The 15,151-nt window shown below is 46.0% G+C and overlaps 1 protein-coding gene across 1 annotated transcript; it reads left to right on the forward strand.

Moving 5' to 3' along the window:
• The first annotated feature begins 2,302 nt into the window (after positions 1–2,302).
• Positions 2,303–14,370, forward strand: LOC311059789 (carbohydrate sulfotransferase 12-like). The gene is made up of 5 exons (XM_084077850.1): positions 2,303–2,691; positions 2,839–2,960; positions 3,532–3,654; positions 9,780–9,972; positions 13,786–14,370. The coding sequence occupies exons 1-5, from the start codon at positions 2,350–2,352 to the stop codon at positions 14,062–14,064; spliced, it is 1,059 nt and encodes a 352-aa protein (XP_083933976.1). The 5' UTR covers positions 2,303–2,349; the 3' UTR covers positions 14,065–14,370.
• The last annotated feature ends 781 nt before the right edge of the window (positions 14,371–15,151 follow it).

Below are 15,151 nucleotides of genomic sequence, written 5' to 3' on the forward strand. Positions count from 1 at the left end.
GTATGGGCCGCAGCCCCCCCCCCCTTTCTTTTTGACTAGGAAGTAGCGTAAGTAAACTTCACTGTACGCCTGGTGTCTGGGTACCTTTACTGTGGCCCGTTCCCCTAACACTACTACTCGCCCCTGCGTTTGTGATAGTCCTACAAAAGCTGGGGGCCCCGGCGCGGATTGTAGAACGTACACCCTCGAGATCGAGCGAGTAGCCCACTCTGGGGTTCCACACCGAACCTATCCTGAGGTGTGAAGGAGAGGAGAGTTTACCTTTCGGTGTCTGGCCAGACATGGTACTATGACACCCTCTGGTGGTCAAACAGTGGTTGGGCTGCAACCCCCTTTTATGAGAAAAGATTCATGTGCTTTTCCCATGTGAATTACCTGTCCTGCTGCCCTGAGATGTCTTGAGACTCTGGGGGCAGCAGGTTCATATCTCTGATGTTCTGGGAACCTACTGAAAAAATCAGTGTTGACTCAGAACCCTTTTTATTGAAACATTTTCCCGGCAGGTGCATATTAACATTACATTGTGTTGTAAATAAAGTCTGAATGTGCAAAGTCATAGCCACCTGGCCTGGTGGTGTAGTGCGTGCACTGTGTGCACCCCGCTCGACCCGGCTCCCAGAACGTGGGATAAACTGCGGGAGGTGGCGGGGTGCTGGTGTCGGGGCTCGTCGATGTGCATGTGCGGTGGAATGTGATGTTCTCCTGCTCCTGCCTCGATTTCCAGCTAGCCGTCAGGGCGGCGATGGCATCCCCAAATAGACCCTCCTGCTTCACGGGTTGGTCCGTTCCGCCTCGGAGAGGCGGGAGAGGTCCAGCCACCTCGCTCTTTCCGTGGTAATGAGGAACGCCATGGATCGGCCGATGGCAGTCAGCTGTAGGGATTCTTTGCTCAGGCGACGCAGCTCCTGCATCTGCTCCGGCATGGGGGCGTTCTTTACGGCCTTGAAGAGCTGCGTGGCCACAAGCTCGGCCTCCGGAACCCGAGGGCAGGGGGTGGGCCGCCATGGCCATCTCCTTCTGTGGGATGTTACTCTATCTGTGGGATGTTACTCAGCCCCTCTTCCTGCTCCCTCAGGCATTCGAGGCCCTTGAGAGACGGGATGGATGAAGAGTATGGCTTCGTCCATGACTTGTGGAGCGCCTCCAGGGTGACGAGCGTATGCCATCGAGAAGGGAGGGCCTCTCCTCTGGACATGGCTGCGGCGATGGGAGCGGCTTTGTGGTGGTTGACCACTGGACGGAATGGAGGCTCTGCTTTTGGAGGGGGAAAGGACGTCGTCCTACTCTGGAGAATCAAAGGAGACTTGGGTGTCCCCGTCCTGTTCATCCATTCTTCGTCCTCGTATGGGTCGAAGATGCGTTGCAGCATGTCCTCCTCGTTCAGCGGATCGGCCATCTCCATTGTACATTCCCAACTCAAGGCCGCGGATGGTGCACGGAGCGCCCTCGCCGTAGTCCCCGCCAGATTACTCGAGGCCTCCTCCGGGTCTCCACAGACCGAACAGAAGTCCGCCCCCTCGAGCAGCACCCGCTTCGCGCGAGTGGGGCCCAGACAAATCACACACTGGGTGTGCTTGTCGGTGCCCGGCATCTCACCGTCACATCTTTCGCAGTGCTTCCGCGGGGGGTGGCGGCGTTGGATCAGGTCCTACACCTGGTCCCGGACGCCATCCTCTTCGCTTGGGAAGTGAGGTCGGCTCTGGGCCTCGACTCACTCTGCTGGGTAAACTCCAAGGAAGGCTCCGCCAACCACGAGTTTCCCATTTTTGGTAGTTTTGGTAGCAAGCCGCAACATATGGAGTCAAGATTAGCCTCGGGCTAACCGAGCAACAGTGGAAGCTAGCCTAACAGCTATCGCACGTTAGTCACTCGCTAGCTTTCCGTGCTAACGAGTGCTACCAGGCTAAGCTGGAGTTAGCAAGCTAACTTGTTAGCCTGGCCTGTTGAAACTTAGTTAAGCTAACAAACCTTCGGCAAAACTGAGGAAACGCTCTGCTTTCAGATGAGAAGAGGGAATGAAGTGTTAAGATCCGCCCCTGACTATGTAGCACGGAGGTCGGGACCTCCTTTCAGGAGGGCGAATCAGAATCCAGCCAATGGATATTGTCTGGAAGTGTATCAAGAAATGCTTCTGTGTTCACGCCAGGGGGCGCTCTCCATAGCAAGACCTAGAGCGGATTACTGAATATAGAACATAAAGTCATTACAACAGTCAAAGTGCAGGCCTGCATACCATGATTATTACATTTGTCTGTTTAAACCGTTGAGCTGTTAGGCAGTGATCACGTTAAAAAATAACAGGAAGCATCTGTTTATCTACCAATCGTGGCTCTAGATCCTCCGGTAACCATGGGAGCCTGCCATGGACTGCAAGTGGTGTTCGCCGTGGGCTCTGTGCTCATGATTCTGCTGATTGTGTATTGGGACCAGGTGGGCGTGGGGTTCAACCCCTTTACCCTCTACCCCCTCCAGGATCCTAAGCGTGACTCGGTGCCCGACCCGTTTGGCTCCTCCCACCCTCTCCCCCAGGCCACACGGAAGAGGAGGATCTTTGACGTATGCACGGCGATGGGGGAGGAGTCAGTGAACTTCCCTGGAAAGTCTCGGACATTTGGGCAGATCCCCCACCGAGAACTGGACCATCTCATAGTAGATGACACCCACAGGATTATCTACTGCAACGTTCCCAAGGTAGGTACCACTGGTGTGTGTGTGTGTGTGTGTGTGTGTGTGTGTGTGTGTGTGTGTGTGTGTGTGTGTGTGTGTGTGTGTGTGTGTGTGTGTGTGTGTGTGTGTGTGTGCTCCCAGGTCATGGTTGTGTCTCATCTCCTCTTCCAGATAGCAAGTACCAACTGGAAGAGAATTATGGTGGTGTTGGCTGGCTCAACAAAATACACTGACCCGGGATCAATACCTCATTCAGAGGCACACGACCCCAATCTCCTCCGAACCTTCGCAGAGTATGACACACACTCACACACATGCACAAGCACGTGCGCGCGCACACACACACACACACACACACACACACACACACACACACACACACACACACACACACACACACACACACACAATGAAACACAAACCCTATGGAATACAGTAAATTCCAATTGGAGTTATCAATTTTGTCCTCCAATTTGACCTTTCCGTGTCACACACAGTCCACATTCAGGGATTTTGTCTACAAAAGTGGACACGCACACATGCACAGAGGTCATGCTTGGCTGATATTCTTTGGAAAAAATTACAGCCAATTGGGTAACACTTGCTCATAAGTTACCCGTAATTAACGCTTACCTGTGGTAAACATAAAATGTTTATAGCCTACAACAGTTCCAGTTGTCATCACATTTGTAATACCTGCCATGAAACTCTTTTATCGTCAAATAAAAGTCTGTGAAAGCTACATAAGTCATTTGTGTAATACAGTGTGCATGTGAAAGATGTGACTGAACTGCACACAGTGTTACAATAAGCTGTGTTTTAGCTAAGTTTTGGTGTGTGTATGTTGCGTCTGTGATTTAGCAGTTTGGGGAATGGTAATCAGTCTCGCAACTTGATGGAGCTGAAGCTGCAGCATTACACCAAGTTCCTGTTTGTACGAGACCCCTTCGTAAGACTCATCTCTGCCTTCAGGAGCAAGTTTGAAAGGTAGGTGTGTGTGCGCGCGTGCGTGCGTGCGTGTGTGTGTGTGTGTGTGTGTGTGTGTGTGTGTGCGCTTGCGCGTGTGCCGTGTGTGTGTATATGTGTGCGTGTTGTGTGTGTGCGTGCTGTTTAACCACTTAAACCCTAGTAGCTATATACTTTGTTGACTGGGACTGGGATTCCCCACATAATGTGAATAAGGACACTCGGGGCCCTATTTTGCGTGTCTTAAATCCACGTCTTAGTTGATAATTAGGTCATAGCGCCATCTTATGTGCAATCCCTATTATGTGCAATCCCTATTATGCAAGGTGCGCTGAGCGCAAACACTTAAGTAATAAGGCTTGCCAGCATATTTTAAGCATGGGGGAGTGTTCTAATGTTAATTAAGGGCTTAATTCGGTATCTACTGTTATGCACATTGACTTAAAAAAGGAGAGACAGCGAGATCCAAATGTGGCGTTGGCGGGCGCCGCGGCGGTTGTGGCGCTCGCCGCGAGCGCCGCGGCGGTTGTGGCGAACGCCACGACCGCCGTGAAAACCGCCCCAAGCGCCACGTAGGGTCCGCCATCCGATCCATCGACCATATCTGCGCTCTTCTGGCGCAGCCCCCCCCCCCACATGCCCCCCCCCCCCCCCACCTGCGTGCCCCCCCCCCCCCCCCGGGAAGTGTGACTGACTGTTAATTCCTTGAGTCAATACATTGTGTTTTTATCACCGGTGCCAGTATTATTATTATTATTGTTAATAGACCTTGCAACATAGAGCAACTTTAGTGCTTGCAGAACTTAATAATATAAGCACACTTATTCTCCAGGCAGACAGACAGAAACAGTCTGTCTGTCTGTCTGTCTGTCTGTCTGTCTGTCTGTCTGTCTGTCGGTATATATACGTGCATAAATTAAGCTTGGGTCATTGGTCAATGAACCTGGTGTGTCGGTCAGAAAATAACTGATCTATAAACTCACAACTCATCGCATCCTCGTTCATTTCACTGGTCAAATGCAACAGACAGACAGCCATGCAGCCAGACAGACAGACAGACAGACAGACAGACAGACAGACAGACCGATCCAGGCCGTGACACCAAAAAGTAGCCGATCAACAAGCTGCAGCGCGATAGATAGATAGATAGCTAGATAGATAGATAGATAGATAGATAGATAATATAAATATATTATACTGTAGGCTACACGGTTATAACCAAACATAATTATGATAGGCTATATTATTATATTAGGCTATTAACATTATGCAAGCTAATTATATTTACCATGGTTACGTCAATAAGAAGACAGACAGATCTGTCTGTCTGTCTGTCTGTCTGTCTGTCTGTCTGTCTGTCTGTCTGTCTGTCTGTCTGTCTGTCTGTCTGTCTGTCTGGACGGACGGACGGACGGACTTACGGACAGATTGATAAGTAGACTTGATTATAGCCAATATATTATTTTATTTTCATTTACACATGCGCCTTTTCATCCAAATTGTGTGTTATATTATTTACTTGTAGCAATTAATAGGTTAATTAATAGTCCCTGTTTGCATAGCCCCCAAATCGGGCTCCCCAAGTTTTGCTCGCTGTGTGAACTGTTCAAAGACGCAACAACAAGCTCCATACTAGCACTCGGTGGTACTGGTGCGTCTCTGACCGTGTCTGTCTGTCTGTCTGTCTGTCTGTCTGTCTGTCTGTCTGTCTGTCTGTCTGTCTGTCTGTCTGTTGCATTTGACCAGTGAAATGAATGAGGATGCGATGAGTTGTGAGTTTATAGATCAGTTATTTTCTGACCGACACACCAGGTTCATTGACCAATGACCCAAGCTTAATTTATGCACGTAACATAATATACAGACAGACAGACATACAGACAGACAGACAGACAGACAGACAGACAGACAGACAGACTGTTTCTGTCTGTCTGCCTGGAGAATAAGTGTGCTTATATTATTAAGTTCTGCAAGCACTTAAGTTGCTCTATGTTGCAAGGTCTATTAACAATAATAATAATAATAATAATAATAATAATAATACTGGCACCGGTGATAAAAACACAATGTATTGACTCAAGGAATTAACAGTCAGTCACACTTTTGTGGATTAGGCTACAGTAAAATTGTAATGACAAATTTCAAGGTGAACTCTGCAGCCGCACCGTGTCCCCAGAGCTGAGTCCAATAGTTAGATGCGTGTGTAATTGCGCGCATGTAAATAAATGAAATAAAATAATAAAATAAATTCATGCCTGATACCACATGAAAATATAAAATTTACGGATCATATAAACATTAAAATTATAATAATTCAAGTAAAATTCAGAAAGATCTGGGCGGATGAAATCTCAAATGCTTCGTTTATTAAGCACGTGTAAATAAAGAAAGAAAATAAGGAAAAATATATATAATAAATTCATGCCTGGTAGCAAATGAAAATATAAACTTTACAGATCATATAAAAAATACAATTATAAAAATACAAGTTAAATTCAGAAAGATATGGCCGAATCAAATCTCAACTGCTCTGGATCAAATGCGCAAAATATACAATTATTACTATCCACCCCTTGGGCGGGGGGGCGTCCCGGGGGGGGGGGGTCCCGGGGGGGGGTCCCGGGGGGGGGGGGGGGCACACAGGTGGGGGGGGGGGGGCTGCGCCAGAAGAGCACAGATATGGTCGATGGATCGGATGGCGGACCCTACGTGGTGCTCGCGGCGCTTGGGGCGGTTTTCACGGCGGTCGTGGCGTTCGCCACAACCGCCGCGGCGCTCGCGGCGAGCGCCACAACCGCCGCGGCGCTCGCGGCGTCCGCCACAACCGCCGCGGCGCTCGCGGCGAGCGCCACAACCGCCGCGGCGCCCGCCAACGCCACATTTGGATCTCGCCCCTCCTGGAGAGAAAAGACTCACCGCATGCAAGACTTCTTAAGTGCAAAAAGAAATGTTAGGTTGTAAGGACACCAGCAGTTTAACTAAGCAGTACTCATTCAATTCTCAACCGATTCTTAAAATGTATTCTTTATTAGCTGTGAAGTGTCTTTTTTCATTTGTTATATGATTGTATTTTCTCTCCATCAAACAATATCAAGCAAAAAGCAAATGTCGGCCCAGGATGGGCGCAGAGCCCATGGATGTACAGTATAGGCAGCCAAAGAGAACTCACATTTAAATAAACCACAACTCAGTCAATTCTAAACTGATTGCTATAATTTAAAATTCTCTATAATCTGTGAAGGGTCTGTTTTCAGTCATGACTGTATTGTATTATCTCTCCATCAAACAATATCAATCGAAAAGGAAACATCGGGCATGGTACAGCCAGGGATAGGGCTTACGCACAGTATGGACAGACAGCCCTACTCACCGTTTCAATCCATCCATCTGACTCCTGTTCCACTCTAGGCGGCATCTCAAAGGTTTATTCCCTAAAATAAAATAAAGGTCTTTACAGCTGTCTTTAGCTTTCATTATCAGAATGACTGCTGAATCCTTTGATCTCCGACCGCAACATTCTCCGCCTCTTCCCTCTCTAATTTTCTTCCCTTTGTTTTTGGTCGAACTCCCCCCAACAAGATCAACAGGGGGTGGTTGGTTTATAATTATTAATGAATTAATCTTTGGATTTCATGATAACTCCCGTGGACGGTAGTTTGAACTTGAGCCACGGGTCTCATCACTTGCTCTGCTCTTTTTTTCGCTCTCATTTCTCGTTGACGTTTTGGGAGAGAACCGTCGTCCGGGTCTAATCCGGTGACCTCGATCCGCAGAAAAAATGGGGCGAGTATATTTTAGGACGAGTGTTCCGGTTTCCACCCGGAATGTTTATTTCCCCTCCGTTTTGTTTATTTCAGGATTCAGAAGTGTATAATATATGAATACTATGGTGATATAATCCTATAGGCTACATAATATATTGGAAATGACAAAAATAAATATAATAGCAGATGCCTTTACTGTGTAATATGGACGTCTTATTAAAAACATAAATTAATTAGTGAATCCCCTCCTGGAGGTTCCCGTTGCGTGGAAGTCCCATGTATGGGTTCATAACCCAGCAACACTATAGGCAAATTACGCCACTGCTTGGAGATCAGATATTTTGGCCAGCAGTCTCTATGGTCCTTTCAATGTGAGCTTGCACGGATCGCACGGATAATAGCACTGCGTCTTGCGCTGATCTTAAAGAGGTGGTGCCATGGTTTTGCACTTTTTCTGTTTTTCATGTGTCTATGAGGTTGATAGAACTTCATTAAGCCCCCTGGTGGTGTTTCTATGGTGCTTCTCTGACTATTTTGAGTTTCTACCTGGAGGCTGAAACCTTGAGGGTCAAACGTGCCAATAGAAAAACAGCCCTTTAGTGACATAGTAAAATTTACCCTCCCCCTCATTATCATAACACAACAGGTGTGGGCATGAGGAGGAGGAGGGACTAGGACAGGTGGTTGGTGCTAAGGTGGTGGAGGAGGTGCTAAGGTGAGAACCAGGTATACTTAATGAGCTGGAGGCGTGTCCACATAAAAACATAATTTTAACAATTTCTGTACACTTTTTTGAAAAAAATCTTCCTCCTAGTATAACCATAATACCCGATGATTATGTTTTAGGGGGGGGGGGGGTCACTGAAAATCACGGCACCCCGTCTTTAAAGGGAATGGTAGCGGGTACTCTGATTGGATTGAGTTAAGTAACACCCAAACACACCCATGACTAATTCAGGGCTGTTTTACCGCATAGCGCCTTGGTGCAGTGCACACATTACCGCACCAAATACCAAAATTGCCATGGTCACACCTCCACGTCTTAAATGAAGTAATAAGAACAGTTCTTACCTTTGAAGTCCTTAATAGAGCCCTCAGGTTCATATGGTTAAAGGGTCTACACCATGAATTTAAAAAATAATAATAATATTTAATATCATGTTGTTTATGTCCCTCAAATGTTTTTCAAAAGGTTTGAGCCTAAATCAAGCCTCATTCCAACTAACTTCTCTCTGGCTTATAAACAGGGGTGCACATAACTGGTGCGCAGGTGCGCATGCGCACCCAAAATAAAAAATGCGCACCACATCAGGCGACGCGAGGCGCTTTTGCGCACCAACAGCTGGGACAGGAATTTCCAAGTTTTTATTTTTTAGCAAAACTAAAAAATAAAAGGCTGGAGATCGAGGCTAGGAATTTACTTCCTGAAGCCACACTCACACAATCACTCTAAACTAAAGCACCCGTCGGCCCCATGTACAGCCATTAGGCACAGGGGTAGAGATATGACTCGCGTTGCCTCGCATCGCCTCGCTGCGTGCACGCAGCCAGCAGCGGCTGTTAGAGGCACTCGTCACCGATGATGAACGCACCGTAATGGTGCAAAATATGCCGTGAACGTCCCAATCTGGCGGATAAAGTCAGCGCAGCAGCACAGGGCACCAACCTTGGGGGCTTTATCTAACAGCGTGAGAAAAAAAAACGGCGAAAATCGGCGGAATTTAGAAGCAGAGCGTCCTTTTTTTCTCGCCCCCCCCCCCCCCGTTGACAAAACTGTCCGGGCTGAACCCCCCCCCCCCCCCCCCCCCCCCCCCCCCCCGTTGACAAAACGGGACGGGCGCCATGCGCACCAACTCACATGTCCAGGTGCTCTTCTGCGTACCAGACCTAAAAAGTTATGTGCACCCCTGCTTATAAAGCACTTTCACCTGCAATACCGCATTGTCCTGTTTGGCAAGGGGCGCTATTGAGCCAGTTTGTATGCATGTCAGCTACTGGTTCTGTGTGGAAAAAGGTTAAAAAAAAAATATGAGCGTGAGTTTGTGTGTGTGTGTGTGTGTGTGTGTGTGTGTGTGTGTGTGTGTGTGTGTGTGTGTGTGTGTGTGTGTGTGTGTGTGTGTGTGTGTGTGTGTGTGTGTGCGTGCGTGCGTGCGGGTGTGTTGGGGGGGTTGGCTTTGTAGAGATGAAGAAAAGTGATGAAGTTTCCATTAACTGAACAGAATAGCCATGAATAATAACATTGTGTGTGTGTGTGTGTGTGTGTGTGTGTGTGTGTGTGTGTGTGTGTGTGTGTGTGTGTGTGTGTGTGTGTGTGTGTGTGCGCCTGCCTGCCTGCCTGCCTGCCTGCGTGCCTGCCTGCCTGCCTGTGTGTGTGTGTGTAAGGCCCATTCAGTACTTTTACCAGAACTATGGCTCTGTCATCCTGCGTCGGTATGCTAATTTGTCTGGAAGCTTGCCAGCGGAGGTTGCTGAAGCGTTTGCAGCTGGAATCATCCCAACCTTCCAGCAGTTCATCAAATACTTGCTGGACCCACAGACTGAGAAGGAGGAGCCCTTCAATGAACACTGGCTGCAGGTACAGCAGAGCTGTCATACATGCACTCACGGTTCCACAGATAAATATTGTGAAAATAGGTGAACTACACGCTCACAACCCATCGCCGTGCGAGGCGTTGTGAGCTTGTAGATCGGCTATTTTCACAATGTTTGCCTATTTCTTATGTAATATTTGACAATTGGCCAATTTGGTATTAAAAAGGTTGTAACTTTATAAATGTGCAGATACCCTGTACACACTTATTCTGGATGTTGGTTTGTTTACCTTTGAGTATGAAAACAATGTTGCACGTTGAGCTAATCATCTGGGAACCCCCCAAAATGATTTGGGGAACCACTGTGGTAGATTATATAAAGACAATATAACTAGTAGTGGGGGAGGTGAACTCCCTATACTCTCCCATTGAGACATTTGGAACTTGGTGTCAGGTAGGACACAGGTGACTGACAAGTAGTTCTGCCTAAAAGTACAATCTCCCCTGACCAAGTGGTCATTCTCTTGGATGTTTCTAGATGTTTGGTCTCCCATGTGGGAGACCCAGGTTCATTGGCCCCGATTCATAACGAGGGTCGTAAATATGGTGTAAATGAAGTTCCTAAAGGAGGTCGTATTTCTGGTACTCACTAACGGACGTGCGATTCAAAAGGGGTGTCGTATATGACAGAGACGTGCGTATGACCAGTGCGTATGACCAGGTGTGACGATTACTCTCTGGAAGGCTGCATCCAACAGCATCCAACTTCAACGTCACTGTGCTGAACCGTGCCAAACAGTGTTGCCATGTCCGCTTATTATAAGCGAATTTGGACTTATTTTTCTGTAAAGTTGCTTGTAAATATTGGGAGCTGTGGGATGCGTTTTTTTGGCTTGTTTCTAAAGTGTAGTTAGTTATTTGGGCTTGCTTCACAATTGTTTAATTGTTTTAACCGGTGGTTCTCAAATATTTTCATGTCATGGACCCCCAAGTTAGTATGCTAATTTTAATTTATCCCTATAAGCCCCATCTGAAAATGTTTTGTGCGAGCTGGAGGCAGATTTGTGTTGTTAGAATGTTTAAAAAATCTTCCAAATCTTCCAAATTTTATTACACGATTTTAAAAATAAATAGCAGATCTACAAGCTCACAACGGTTTAATTAAAGTGCTTATAATGGCCTAAGTGCCAGTTGCTTCTTTTGGGCTTGTTTTCCTAGACCTGGTTGCTTATTTCTCTCACAACATCTGGCAACGATGCAAGTTCAACTCTGCCGTCTCTCGTCTAAGATAACATATGCGGTGTCGCATCGCCTTGACAACTTACTGTTCTGTCTGGAAGCGGATCACGTAATAAATGCTCTCATGTGTAATGAGAATAAAGAAGTTTACAAGGTTTAACCCCATTACCAAATAAAAGGCTAATAAAACATGGAAAGGATATTATAAGCATTTTCTAATGAACATTGCGCACCTTAAATATGATGTTGAAAATAAATCCAGGGCATACAAGTGGAACGCTTCTATCCGATTATGGACCAGAGCTTATTGATTAAATTAGTTCATTTTGGATATCACTGTCCTACGTCGGAATGGGGAATGGTTCTGGACACAGCTTTCATCCACTTTATTTTTCCTCATCAGATGGTAATATTTATTAGGCTGTTGTGTGTGGCGTTCATGTGATCAATATACAGTAGCCTACAGTAGGCTTTACAAATTAATACCGCGACACGGACACTGATGCAGTCAGTCCCTCCACAGTTTCATTAAGGCATCATAGCCTATTTTCATTATTACGTGACACTTTGGCTGAGATGGCCCGCTGGCAAACACACACCTAATAATTCAGCTGCGACTCATATAGCCTAGAAAATAAATAAAAAGCGGTGGAATCTACATCATGTCTATATTATGCATAGGCTACAAGTAATATATCGTTTGACATTTATTTTAAATGTTTTATATATATGTGTTGACAAATGTTGGGCACATATATATTTTATTTGAGGTTTGCCACTGTTGTAATTGATTTTGACATGAAGAATAAAGCATTCTAAAGACATACGCACATTTCAGCCCCTGGTACGCCAACCTCGGGGGTGGCGTGAGAAGGTGCGCACCTGACGCACAAAACACAGACCAAAAAATCTTTATGAATCAGGTGAATATGTACGACTTGTCCTAAATGCCGGTACGTACAAAATATGGTCGCAAATCCCTTTATGCATCCGGCCCATTGTCTTAACCACCTACTCCTACCCTAGCTTTGAGCTACAGCTTTTTGAACTTAAATGATCAACCCCAGCACTGCTTGCTGTAGTGTATAGACCCCCAAAATGTAAAAACTTCATCGAAGACTTCTCAGACCTGTTATCACGTACTATGCCTAAATGGGAAAACATTCTGCTCCTGGGGGACTTTAACATACGTATGTATGCTGTCCCACCAGACCCATGGTCAGGGAATTTGAAAACCTGATTGACTTCTTTAACCTGACTCAACATGTCACAGGCCCCACACACCGGCTCGGTCACACACTCGATCTTATCCTATCCCATGGTTTCCCAGTATCAAATATTAATATTTGGGATCAAGTTTACTGCACATCTGACCACAAACCTATTATTTTCAATGTCCCTCTACCCTGTCACACTTCCATACTCCGTCTGCCTACTCGCCCCTGCCGTCACATCAATAGCTCGACTGTTAGTAAATTCGCAACATCATACACAGCCACCTCAAACTGTGTCACAATCGAGACCCCTCCCCCCATTTGAGTATAGAAGAGATGGTCACCCTATTCAATTCCACCTGCCTGGGCATCCTCGACAACATTGCCCCTTTAAAATCTGGCCAGCCCAAACTGAATCCACAGCCCTGGCTAAATGATACCACCCGAGCAGCCAGACAACACTGCAGAAAAGTAGAACGAAAATGGAAAAAGGACAAACTTCAAATTTCTAAGTTAGAGGTTGCAGGTTTTACCATCTAAACTTAACCTCTCCATCTGGTTTCCAGGCAACCATGCTCCTCACTGTATACATCATGGTCATGAACAAATAGCTGAAACCATGTCCCACATCTTAAATGGGTGCCATGTATACAGGGGACTCTACATAAGGCATGACAGAATAGTGGATTTGATATCTAAAGATATCACTTCTATTTTCAGGTCCTCCATCATGCTGTATAAGCATTCTACTGTGAAGCCGAGCATGTTTAACCTGTGTAACGATGATTCTGTGTTCTCTAACATTTCAGCTAACACCCCTGATGTCATTGTTGATGAATGGTTAATGAAAACCATAGGGAGGTGTTCATTCTCGAGGTCGGCTGTACTTTTGATTACAGCTTAGAGGAAGCCTTCCTAAAGTGCTAAAATATCATCAGCTAGAGCAGACCATCTCTCAGCTAGGCTACAGATGTAAACTTTTGGTTTTTATCTTTGGTAGTCTAGGACACGTGCACAAGTTGGTTGTAAGGGGCCTGCAAATGGCCGGCCTCTCCAAAAGGAGGGCTAAACAATTAGCAAGGTACTGCTCAATATCAGCTATTATAGGAAGCCGCTCAATTTCGAGGAGGCGTTGCTTCCTTTACCCATGATTGTTGTCCGCTGTGTTCGACAAGTATGCCATCTTTTGTTTTGTATGTAACAATGCTCTGCTTTACGTGCACTTTGTAACTGGCTGTTTTCCCTTTATCTGACTGCACTGGCAGTGTTTATGTACTTTGTACATCCTGTACTTCTTATTATGTGGACATAAATAAATATTTCGTGTGTGTGTGTGTGTGTGTGTGTGTGTGTGTGTGTGTGTGTGTGTGTGTGTGTGTGTGTGTGTGTGTGTGTGTTTTGCAGGTGCACCGTCTGTGCCATCCATGCCAGATCCAGTATGATTTCATCGGCAAGATGGAAACCTTAGAGACGGACTCTGAACAGCTGCTGAAACTCCTGGGTCTCGATCACCTGATCCACTTCCCTTCTGGCCACCAACGGAACCGCACAGACACCAGCTGGTTAAGTGATTGGTTTACGCAGATCCCCGTGGCGATGAGAAAAGAACTGTACAAGTTGTATGAGCCAGACTTTGAATTATTTGGATATCCAAAGCCTGACAGTGTGCTCCACCTGCAGTAGCCCTTCTCACAGTGTCAAAGATGGTGTGGATCCAATACCTCATCTAGCTTCATGCCAGTAAAGCCTTTGATAGACTGCTCTGTAATAGCCATAGAATGGCTGATATTCCATACATTGCATGTATTCCGTACACAGCCATAGAATGCGGAATACATTTTCCGTGTGTACTCACCGCCCAATAATTAATTGCTGTGACAATGACAATGAGTCCATTCAGTGAAGCGACCGTCACTCATAGGAATGCAAATCTTTGTCTTTGTCTCATGGGGCCTTTGTCTTTGTCTCATGGGGCCATCACCTGTACTCGTCTGGCAGGTACTGTATAAACAAGAACCAGGAGACCTGGTACTGCCAGACCCCTAGTGGTTGAAATCTGAATGGCCGGACTTCGCATGACGTGTGTGCAGAGGAAAAGAGGAAAAGAGGGACGAAAGAGGGACGAAAGAGGGACAAAAGGGGGACGAAAGAGGGACAGACAAAGCCTCATGTAGACCGACCCTCTGGGTCTGGCAAAAAGGCGCAGGGAGTAGCTTTCGCACTCATATTGTAGGCTTCTACAATGAAAGCACCACCAGCAAAGAGGAGATGTAGCCAAAAGACGCTAAATGTCCGGTGTTGCCATGTCTGCTTATTATAAGTGTTTTTTCTGAAAAGTTGCTGGTAAATATTGGTAGTTGCGGGTTGCTTTTTATTTGTTGTGAGCTTGTAGATCGGCTATTTTCAAATAGCCAAAGAATATAGGTTTAAAGTGCTCATGTGGCCTATAATAGCCACTTCTTTTGCACTTGTTTTCATAGACCTGGTTGCTTATTTCTCTCGCAAAATCTGGCAACACTGGTCGCGACACAGCTGTCGTGTATGACAAATTAATCTGGCTGTTTAAAAAATCTTTTTATTGAGTTTTATTACTCAATAATATTATTGAGTAATAATATTATTTAAAATAAATAATATTTTAAGTATTTTTTTGGGAAGGTGAATCCAACTACTCCATTCATTGCTCTGACAAAGTTTATATATTTGTTGGCCAAATTGCTGTTTTGTATGTTCAAGGTTTCTTTATTATTACATCAAAGCAAAACAAAGT

The sequence above is a fragment of the Gymnoscopelus microlampas genome, assembly GCF_963454915.1.
Source record: "Gymnoscopelus microlampas genome assembly, chromosome: 2".
In the NCBI taxonomy this organism is placed as follows: Eukaryota; Metazoa; Chordata; class Actinopteri; order Myctophiformes; family Myctophidae; genus Gymnoscopelus; species Gymnoscopelus microlampas.

Excerpts from the sequence above, each read along its gene's own strand:
- LOC311059789 (XM_084077850.1), top strand. The coding sequence starts at position 2,350 with ATGGGAGCCTGCCATGGACTGCAAGTGGTGTTCGCCGTGGGCTCTGTG. Across the intron at positions 2,961-3,531 it reads CTCCTCCGAACCTTCGCAGA|TTTGGGGAATGGTAATCAGT; the intron begins GTATGACACACA and ends GTGATTTAGCAG. Across the intron at positions 3,655-9,779 it reads TTCAGGAGCAAGTTTGAAAG|GCCCATTCAGTACTTTTACC; the intron begins GTAGGTGTGTGT and ends TGTGTGTGTAAG.